Source organism: Orycteropus afer, unplaced genomic scaffold (genome assembly GCF_000298275.1).
Source record: "Orycteropus afer afer isolate SDZICR_OR568_19922 unplaced genomic scaffold, OryAfe1.0 scaffold00006, whole genome shotgun sequence".
In the NCBI taxonomy this organism is placed as follows: Eukaryota; Metazoa; Chordata; class Mammalia; order Tubulidentata; family Orycteropodidae; genus Orycteropus; species Orycteropus afer.
The window spans coordinates 11,348,874-11,359,267 of NW_006921593.1; the positions used below are offsets into that span (position 1 = coordinate 11,348,874).

At 44.4% G+C, this 10,394-nt stretch overlaps 1 protein-coding gene across 1 annotated transcript in view; it reads left to right on the forward strand.

Annotated features, from left to right (window-relative positions):
- The first annotated feature begins 461 nt into the window (after positions 1 to 461).
- The window catches only part of CCZ1 (CCZ1 homolog, vacuolar protein trafficking and biogenesis associated), a 49,905-nt gene continuing 39,972 nt past the window's right edge, over positions 462 to 10,394 (forward strand). Inside the window, exons 1-7 of the mRNA XM_007940988.2 lie at positions 462 to 569; positions 1,974 to 2,071; positions 2,163 to 2,256; positions 2,522 to 2,599; positions 3,219 to 3,266; positions 3,900 to 3,983; positions 6,408 to 6,583. Coding sequence (XP_007939179.1) covers positions 462 to 569; positions 1,974 to 2,071; positions 2,163 to 2,256; positions 2,522 to 2,599; positions 3,219 to 3,266; positions 3,900 to 3,983; positions 6,408 to 6,583 — 686 coding nt within the window. The remainder of the gene's footprint in view (positions 570 to 1,973; positions 2,072 to 2,162; positions 2,257 to 2,521; positions 2,600 to 3,218; positions 3,267 to 3,899; positions 3,984 to 6,407; positions 6,584 to 10,394) is intronic.

The window sequence follows — 10,394 nt, forward strand, 5'->3', positions numbered from 1 at the left end:
TACTCTCCCCCGCCGTCCCCGCCAGCCTGGGTGAGGGGCGACTGGCACCCGCGCCCACCATTAGTTTGAAGAGAGTATCACCGTCTTGGCCAATGGGAGAGGGAGGAGCTTCAGGGACCCGTAGGGGGCGAGGCCGACAGGGGCGGGACCCCGCGGCGCGACGCTGGGCCCTGCGTGGAGGCGGGGCGGCGCCGGGCATCCCCGCCCACCTGGTGGGGGTTATTTATCCGGCCTGCCCGCTCCACCCACGGGGGGCCTGACACCATGAGGTACGGCACCGAGTGACACCAACCCTAATGGTGTCACTGGTACCAAGAGGGGACGCAGCGCTGTGGATTCTTCTTCCGGGCTGGCGGTGACTACTTCCGGAGCGACGGCGCACGAGGCGGAAGTGCAGGTTCCTCGCGGCTGCTGTCTCTGGGCGGGCGGAGGGAGGCTCCCGAGGCGGGGGCCGGGCCGGGATGGCGGCAGCCGGCGCCGCGGCCTGGGCGGCCCAGGAGAAGCAGTTCCCGCCGGCATTGCTGAGTTTCTTCATTTACAACCCGCGCTTCGGACCGCGCGAGGGAGAGGTGCGTCCGCCGGCGGCAGAAGAGGGCCTGGGGGCGGGAGGGCTGGCGTCAGACTCCGGGAGCAGCGGGGTGCGGCACGGGAGGCGGCGCCCGATCGGAAAGCTCGCGAGCAGCACCTGTCATCCTGCCTTCTTTGAGCCGAGTTTCCTGAACTCCCGCTTGGTGCCAGGTGTGGCGCGGGGGTACGGCTGAGACACCGGGGGTTATCGAATAAAGGTTTATTAGGTTAATCACTCCCGGCGAGGTGAGCCTCTTACTCTTGGCACAACTGCTGGTCCTTCAAATGAGCTTATATTTTTGTTATTGGAAGTCTCTGACTAGAAACAAGCATGAAACAAGAGTGGTGGACTGTGGTCCCGAAGTAATGCAAGCCGGGAGGACCCTGGAAAAGTCACCCCCCAAAAAAAATAAATTAATAAAGAAATTCCAGGAGTTTTCTGTGTGTGTGATGGGGACGGTGACTTCCCCAAAGGATGTCCAGAGCTATGTTTTGTAATTTGGCAGCAAATCACGGTCTTTTTTGAAGGTTGTCAGTCCACATGCGTATGAACCAGCTGGATTTAATTTGCGGGGAGGTGTAGGTCTGTACACGTGTGCACGCGCTTTTTCTTCTTTTTTTAAACAAGCGTTGGTATATTACAAATTAGCCTGAGAGAAGAAATACAAATGCTGGGCTTTGAGAGGGATGGAATGAGATTTATATACTGAATGTCATAAAATCTTAAAGGCTGGTGGACGATATTGATGCAATAATAGATAATTTATTTTTTTAAAGAGTTTTGGTTTTTTTTTTTTTTTTTTCATTTATGACATTGTTACCGGACAAAACGCGGGTCCCTGCCCTGTGCGCAGTCAGGCCAAAACAGTTTACACACCGAGATTGAGAGGAGAGAAAATTATTTATTGCAAAGCAGCAGTGCAGGCAGTTAGGGGTAGTTAGTACCCAGATCTTAACTCCCCGAGATGCCATCAAAGCACAGTTTTTGTACGTTTCAGGAATTTGGGGCATAATGAGTCACTAGCTTCTTGTTACCAGCTGATAGGGGCTTGGGCAGAGGGGAGAAGGTCAGCAATTAACTTTTGTTCTCACTCCTTGGAAGTAAGATGGGGCAATCTACTTCTGTAGTGATACTGCCTCGGAAACCACTATGAGTTGGGTCCGACTTGACGGCATATAACAACAACTTGTCCACAGGGGTCTTACCTAATTACTGCCTTAACCAGCGTGGGGGAAATAGTTGGAGGTAGTCTAGTCTACCTATCTATTCCCATCCAGGTGCCAGGGTGGGGGAAATAGTACTCGGTTTCAGCATGTTTCAACATGTGACGTTGTTGATGTTTAAATTAGCATTTTCCGTGGTTAAGCTGCTTATATTAATGTGCTTGCTTTTCTTCACTCTTTAGGAGGAAAATAAAATTTTGTTCTATCATCCAAATGAAGTAGAAAAGAATGAAAAAATTAGAAATGTTGGATTGTGTGAAGCTATTGTACAATTCACAAGGTAAGGCTTCTAAATGTTTTTGGAGAACTCACTGAATGCTTAAAATTTATCCTGCAGAATTGTCCCAAATATATTCTTTTAACCTTTTTAGGACCTTCAGTCCTTCAAAACCTGCAAAATCTTTGCATACACAGAAGAATAGACAATTCTTCAATGAGGCAGAAGAAAATTTTTGGATGGTCATGGTACTTACATACATAGTGTCTCTTTCTGAATGTGGATGGTAAAGTTAGGAGTTATATTTGCCATTAGGAATTAGAATGAGTTTTCTGGCTATTGCATAAAAATAAGATTTACAGTAAAGTCTGTTGCAATTTCAAAGCACATTCACATTGCATGTTTTAGGGGGGCTGTTTTAAGAAATTAGCATTGTAATGTTCCTTTTTTTATGTCGAGGGAACATCAAAATGCTGTAATTATCATATTATTTCAATGCATTAAACTTTGTAGGTTGTTCGGAATCCTATCATCGAAAAGCAGAGCAAAGATGGAAAACCAGTTGTTGAATACCAAGAAGAGGAGTTGTTGGTAATGTACTTTTTAGTTCGTATTTTTAGGGGGGAAAAAAAAACGTGTTATTGAGTATGCTGAGCAGCTAACTAGAGTTAAGCTGGATCCCTTTTGCAAACATCTCTCGGGACATAGCAGAGTTTTGTGTGTGTTTGCACTGCGTAACCGTTTAAAAATGTCTATGCACCCTCAGCATTAATACCTTCTACTGATCTCCGGTGTCCAAAGCCTCCTTACAATGAGAATTATGGACTCAGAATTTTAAATATCCCTTCAGAGCACAACTAAAGGAGCCCTGGTGGCACGGTGGTAAAAGCGCTGAACTGCTAATCTCCAGATCGCAGTCCCAATCCACCAGCCCTTCCGTTGGAGAAAGGTGTGGCAGTCCGCTCCCGTAAAGATCACAGCCTTGGAAACCCTAAGGAGCAGCTCTCTCTTCTGCCCTTTGGGGACACTGAGGGGGAATCAACTTGACAGCAGTGGGTTTGGTTTTTTGGTTTTTAGACACAACTGCTGGAGGGTGGAGCTGATACAGGTCAACTTGCTTTGCCGAGAGTCAGTGTACCTTTGCTGTACAGTAGACAGTCTGTTTCTTCCCTCCCTTGGGTTCCGACCTGTGCTGTCTCTGTGTTTCTAGGACAAGGTGTACAGTTCAGTGCTACAGCAGTGCTACAGCATGTACAAGGTGAGCGTGACGTTCTTCTTGAACCAAGAGTCTAATGGCAGCCCCTTTACAAGACTGTGGCTGCAGCGGTGAGCTCAAGCACAGCAGAGATTGGGAGGATGATGCAGGACCGGGTGGGGTTTCATTCTGTCGGACATAGGGTTGCTGTGAGTCGGAACTGACTTGATAGCCCCTAACAAAAATAATTAGAAGCTCAAAGGTCTTTTTCAAACAATTGTTAATTTTTTGAGGACCACCAAGGGAGTTGGTATCTGTTTTAGAGGAAGAAATAATGGGGCTTTGGAAACAAGTAGTGAGGTCATGTGTACACCAACCAATAGCTGCTTATGGAAGCGCCTTCTCTGTTCCCAGCTCTAACAGGCACTGCATCCTCATTGGTGAACAAGACAGACTGCAGATATTTTGTGAATTTAAAAAGTTAGATGATACTATTTATGCAAATTGAAATAAATACGAATTGAGATTAAAAAAAAAAAAAACTTGGCAACCCTATAAGGCAGTTCCTCTGTCCTATAGGGTTGCTGTGAGTTGGAGCTGACCCTATGGCAGTGGGTTTTTTTTTTTTTTTTTAATATACCTATTTGTATTCTGTCTGCTTGACCTTACGAGCGCTTTTCTCTACACCATTATTAGCTTTTTAATGGTACGTTTCTGAAAGCCATGGAAGATGGAGGTGTCAAGCTCCTAAAAGAAAGATTAGAGAAATTCTTCCACCGGGTAAGTATTTTGAATTGCATTTATAATTTTAGTAGTGTGCAAACAGATCTTTAGAGAGAGATAGAGGCACGTTTATTTCTCAAATACCAGAACTGCAGAACTGAAAAGGAGCAAACAGCCTACAACAGATTGTGGTAAAAGTAGAAAACCCGTCGCTATCGAGCGAATTCCAGCACACGGTGACTTGGTGCGACAGCACGGTGACTCGGTGCGACAGCACGGTGACTCTGTGCGACAGAGGAGAACTGCCCCATAGGGTTGCCAAGGTTGTAATCTGTGTGGACGCCGACTCCTTATCTTTCTCCCGTGGAGTGGCTGGTGGGTTTGAACCGCTGATCTTTTGGTTAGCAGCCGAACTCTTAATCACTGAGCCATCAGGCTCCCTATCTCTGGTGAAATTCAGTTTATCTTAGAGGATTAATTCTCAATTTTTCTTTAAAACACCTTTGTGTGTGTGTGTGTGTGTGTGTGTATGTATTTTTTTTTTATTTCTTTGTCATAGTGCATTAGCAATATTTCTTTGTGTTTGTTCCTTTATTTTAATGACTAATTATTCACTCATACTATCTCCTCATTCCCTATTCTTTTCCCCACTACTCTCCTCCCTGTCAACACTGTTTTTTCCCTGTAGTTGGGACTTCTTGTCCTAACCACATGCCTTTTCTACGTGATTTGAGTATGAAATGTCATGGCCTGCCCATGACATTATCATGTGGATTCCTAAACAGGTCAATTTTTTAAAATTCATTTTATTGAAATATGATTTATGTACAGTGAAATACACAGAACTAAAGTGACATGGGTCAACAAATTTTTTTTTCAGTGTTCACTCCCCTCCAACCGCTGGCAACCAACAAAGAAAGTTTCCCTCCATTTATAAACCCTTTCTTGACCCTCCACAACAACGAACTAATAACTATATTTGTCCTTCTGTGATGGGCTTATTTCACTTAGCATAATGTCCTCCAAGTTCATCGATATTATATGATGTTTTGCAGACTCTACATTATTCTTTAGTGCTATGTAGCATTCTGTTATGTTTATGTACCATAGTTTGGTCATCCACCCTTCTGCTGATGGGCATGTAGGTTGTTTCCATCTTTTTGCTATTGTAAATAGTGCTGCGATGAACATGGGTGTGTGTAAATCTGTTCCCGTCCTGGCTCTCACCTCTGTAGGATATATACCTAGTAATGGGATTGCTGAGTCAAATGGTATTTCCAATTCTAGCTTTCTAAGGAATGGCTGTATTGCTTTCCACAGTGGTTGTGTCAATTCACAGTCCCACCAGCAGTGTATGAGAGTCCCAATCTCCACATCCCCACCAGCATTTGTTATTTTCTGTCTTGCTTAACCTTGCCATCAGTGCTGGGGTGAGAAGGTATCTCATTGTTTTGATTTGCATCTTTCTGATGGCCAATGATTGTGAACATCTCCTCATATATTAGCTGGCCACCTGAATATCCATCCTCCTTGGTGAAGTGTCTATTCGTGTCTTTTGCCCATTTTTCAATTGGATTGTTAATCCCTTTGCTGTTGAGGCGTTAAGAGTTTTCTATAAATCTTAGAGATAAGTCTCTTGCCAGGTACGTAATTATTGGCAAATATGAATTTGTTGCTGTCATTTTTGTTATGTGCCTTTTTGTGATGTTGGTTTCTTTGTTCCATATAACTTTCTATGCTGAGCTCATTTCGTTTATGCATCGTGTTATCACTTCCTTTGTTGCTATTGTTTTAGTATTTGCTACGTATTTGTGCTGGTCCTCTTTTTTATTTTGATGTGAAGGTTTATCATTTTTCTTTCAGATTATAGGTTTCTTCCCAAACTTAGAATAGTCTGTTCTATCTTGTAGTTGTCTTGAGATCACTACCTTCTAGAAGTTCTGTAACGACACAGTTTTTTCCCCTCTTTTTGGTTTGTCCTCATTTGTCAATTGATATCTCTGGCAGGTCAATTTAATTTGAAGAGCACTAATATAAGGAATTAAGAACTTTAAAAAGATAAAACACAGTACAGAATAAACATTAGTTTTGTTAGAAGGTGCTCTGGTGGCATAGTGGTTAAGCTCCCAGCTGCTGAGAGGTCCATGGTTCAAACCCACCAGCCGCTCCACAGGAGAAATATGTAGCTTATAGCCTTGGAAACTTTATGGGGCAGTGGTACTAATTGTATCAGTCAGAACTGACTCAAGAGCACCCAATAACAGCGTCAGTTTTGTGTGAACTTCATCTTTTGCCATTGGTACTCATTTCAGATCTGATTACCCCAGCCAGGCTCACCTGCTTGTTGGCCTTTTCAGTTAGTGCTGTTTGTCAGTATGTAGTTGTACCATAAATATTAATCTAACCTAATGATATTTTTAGTTATCAAAGGGTATGGTTGTGGATGTACCGTTAGTTTCATGCCTCATCTTTTCCCGACAGTATCTGCAAACGCTGCATCTACAGTCCTGTGACCTCCTGGACATTTTTGGTGGAATCAGCTTCTTCCCATTGGATAAAATGACTTATTTGAAAATCCAATCCTTTATTAATAGGATGGAGGAGAGCTTGAGTGTCCTCAAGTACACCGCCTTTCTCTATAACGATCAGCTGATCTGGTGGGTACCCCCGGCGGGCCTGAGGGGAGGGAGGTCGTTTAGGGTGATGCAGACTGCAATGGCTGAAGGGTTGCATGCTGTCAGACTGGAACTAAACAGTAAGAGACATGGGTGGGAAGCACTATTATAGATACTGTCAAAATGACACAGTGATTATTTAAAAGCAGGGTAATCTTGATTAACATTGGTGTTGGAAGTTGGTTCTGTGAAAGAAACCATCAGGTAAGATTTGTCAGTAGTAGTTTTATGTTTTCCTAAGTAGAGAAGGCAATAATACTTGATGCTACTTACTTTGAAACGTGGATTCTTAAAAGTAGCCAAGAAAGCAGCAGTATTGCCTAGGCCAGGGAGTTGCCCCCGTCTTCAAACAGGGCCTGAGTCCTGAGGGTGGTGCAGAAACATAGTTTCGTTGAAGGAAGTGTTGGTGCTCGAGCAGCACAGGTAAACTAAGGGGAACCTGAGCGCTGGGAGCTCTGGAGGCCGACAGCACAGCCTTGTGTTTCTGAGTCTCGCAGCTTCCTGCCTTGGACAGAGGCAGTCTGACCACTCTTCTGTGATGTGTTTTAGTGGAAAATATTGGCGTTTTCCTTCTCTGACAGGTTTCCCTGACACACATGCTGACTTTCACGGGTTAGACTGTAATACCAAATCCTCTCAAGCACCTGAGACCAGACTCTGGTGAAATGTCCAGAGTGAGTGTGCCCGAGACGGCAGCTGCGTGGTGGGTTGGTCCTGAAGAGAGTGTGTCCCTCCACGCTCTGCTAGTGGCCGAGCGGTGCTGTCCAAGACGAGCTGCTGAGTGCCAGGCTCCTGGCAGCTTCTGCTGGAAGAAGGTCTTGACTTGAAGTCTGTACGTCCGTGCCAACGTGGGTGCTTGGTGTGGTGCAAACCACTGACTGAGGCTGTGTGTGGCTGGCCGCTTTGGAGTTGCTGTTTGGCTCAGAGTACATGTAAACATCTTCGAGCACAACCTATGGGAATCCACTTACTGATGAAACGCGGTCCCCAAGTAACATCTAAAGACAAAAGTCAGTCTTGACACAGTGGTGTTGTCAGGTGCTGTTCAGTCAGTTCTGACTAACAGTGACCCCGTGTACAACAGAACAGAACACTGCCCGGTCCTGCACCAGACTAACAGTCCTTGCTGTGCTTGAGCCCGTCCTTGCAGCCAGTGTATCTGTCTGTCTTGTTGAGGGTCTTCCCCCTTTTCCCTGACGCTCCGCTTTACCAAGCATGATGTCCTTGTCCAAGGACTGGTGCCTTCTGATGTTGTTGTTAGGTGTCGTCGAGTCATCTCTGACTCATAGCGACCCTATGTACAGCTGGACGAGAAACTGCCCGGTCCTGTGCCAGCTCCATGACCCCTGCCATACCTGAGTGCATCATTGTAGCCACTGTGTCAGTTCATCTTGTTGAGGGCATTCTCCTCTTTCATTGACCTTCCACTTGACCAAGCATGACATCCTTCTCCAGGGAGTGGTCCCTTCTTACAACATGACCAAAGTAGGTGAGATGAAGTCCGACCATTCTCACTTCCAAGGAGCGTTCTGGCTGCACTTCTTCCAGGACAGATTTGTTAGTCCTTTTAGTAGTCCACGGTAGTTTAAACATTCTTCTCCAACACCACAACTCAGAAGCATCCACTCTTCTGCAGTCTTCCTTATTCATTGTCCAGCTCTCACATGCATATGAGGAGACTGAAAATGCCACGGCTTGTGTCAGGTGCACCTTAGTCCTCAAGGAGACATCTTTGCTCTTCAGCACTTGAAAGAGGGCCTTTGCAGCCGATTTGTCCAGTGCTGTACATTTGACTGCTCCTTCCATTGGTGTTGATTGTAGAACAAAGTAACATGAAGTGTTTGACAACTTCAGTCTTTTCTCCGTTTATTGTGATGCTGCTTATTGCTCCAGTTGTGAGGATTTTTGTTTTCTTTATATTGAGATGTAATCCATACTGCAGACTGAACTCTTCAGTCTTCATTAGTAAGTGTCTCAAGTCATCCTCACTTTCAGCAAGCAAAGTTGTGTCGTCATCGTATCACAGGTTGTTAATGAGCCTTCCTCCAATCCTGGTGCCACGTTCTTCATATAGTCCAGTTTCTCGGATTATTTGCTCGGTGTAGAGACTGAATAAGTATGGTGAAAGGATAATGTGACCCGAAATAAAAGGGACAGTCTGCCATTCCTGCTTCTGGGGAGCGTTGCAGCTGTACTTGCCCCAGGACAGATTTGTTCGTTCTTCTAGTGGTCCAAGGGTACATCTCCTATTCCTCACTAACACCATAATTCAGATGCATTAGTTCTGGTGTCATCTTATTCATTGTCCAACTTTCACATGTGTTTGAGGCTATTGAAAATACTGTGGCTTGGGTCAGAAGCACCTTAGTCTTCAAAGTGACATCTTTGCTCATTAACACATTAAAGAGGTCTTTGCAGCAAATTTGCCCAATGCAGTATGTCATTTGATCTCTTGACTGGCTGTTTCCATGGGTGTTGATTCAAGTAAAATGAAATCCCTGACAATTCAGTCTATTGTCTGTTTATGCTGATACAGCTTATTGGTCCACCTGTGAGGATTTTTGTTTTCTTTATGTGAAAGCATAACCCGTAATGAAGGCTATGGTCATTGATCTTCATCCGTGTGTGTTTCATGTCAGCTTCACTTTCAGCACGTAAGGGTGTGTCAGCTACCTGCTTCAGGTGGTTAATGAGTCTTTCTCAATCCTGATGCCACGTTCTTCTTCATATAGTCCACCTTCTCACGTTATTTGCTCAGCATACAGATTGAATAAGTATGCTGAAAAGATCTAACCCTGACACACACCCTTTCTGATTTTAAACCATATAGTATTCCCTTACTCTGTTTGAACAGCTGCTGCTTGGTCTGTATACAGGTTGCTCAAGTTCACAATTAAATGATCTGGGATTCTCTTCTCCATGTTAGCCATAATTTGTTAGGATTTCACACACAGTTGAGTGCCTTTGCATAGTCAGTAAAACACAGGTAAACGTCTTTTTGGTATTCTTTGCTTTCAGCCAGGATCCGTCTCATTTCAGCAACAATATCCCTCATTCCACATTCTCTTCTGAATCTGGCTTGAATTTCTTGCAGCTAGCTCCCTGTCAGTATACTGCTGCAACCATTTTTGAGTTATCTTTAAGGAAATTTTAGTTGCATGTGATGTGAATGATGTTGTTCAATTTCTGTGTTCTTTGGAATGGGCACAAATGATGATCTTTTCTAGTCAGTTGGCCAGGTAGCTGTCTTCCCAATTTCTTATAAACGAGTGAGTGCCTCCGGTGTTAGTTCCTTTTGTTGAAGCATCTCGGTAGGCAGTCCCTCAGTTCCTGGAGTCTTGTTTTCCACCAATTCTTTCAGTGCGGCTTCGACTTGCTCCTTCACTGCCGTCAGTTCTGGGTCCCATGCTGCCCTGAAATGGTTGGACGTTGACCACTTGTTGGTGCAGTGACTGTGTATTCTTCTCATGTTTCCTGTGGTGGTCAGTATTTTACCCATAGAATCCTTCAGTATTGCAACCCAAGGCTTAAGTTTTTTCTTCAGTTCTTTTCAGCTTGAAAAATGCCAAGCATGTTTTTCTTAAACTGTAAGGCTTTGTAATACTTTGTCTCCCGGAGTTGTCCATTGAAATTTGTTCAGGTCTGTCTTCATCATTTCTTCCATTCACTTTAGCTTCTCTCCACTCAAGAGCAAGTTTCAACTCAACAAAGATGCAGAAGAGCTAAACAATACAATCCACCAACTTGGCCTTATAGACATCTATAGAGCACTTCACCCAACAGCAGCACAATA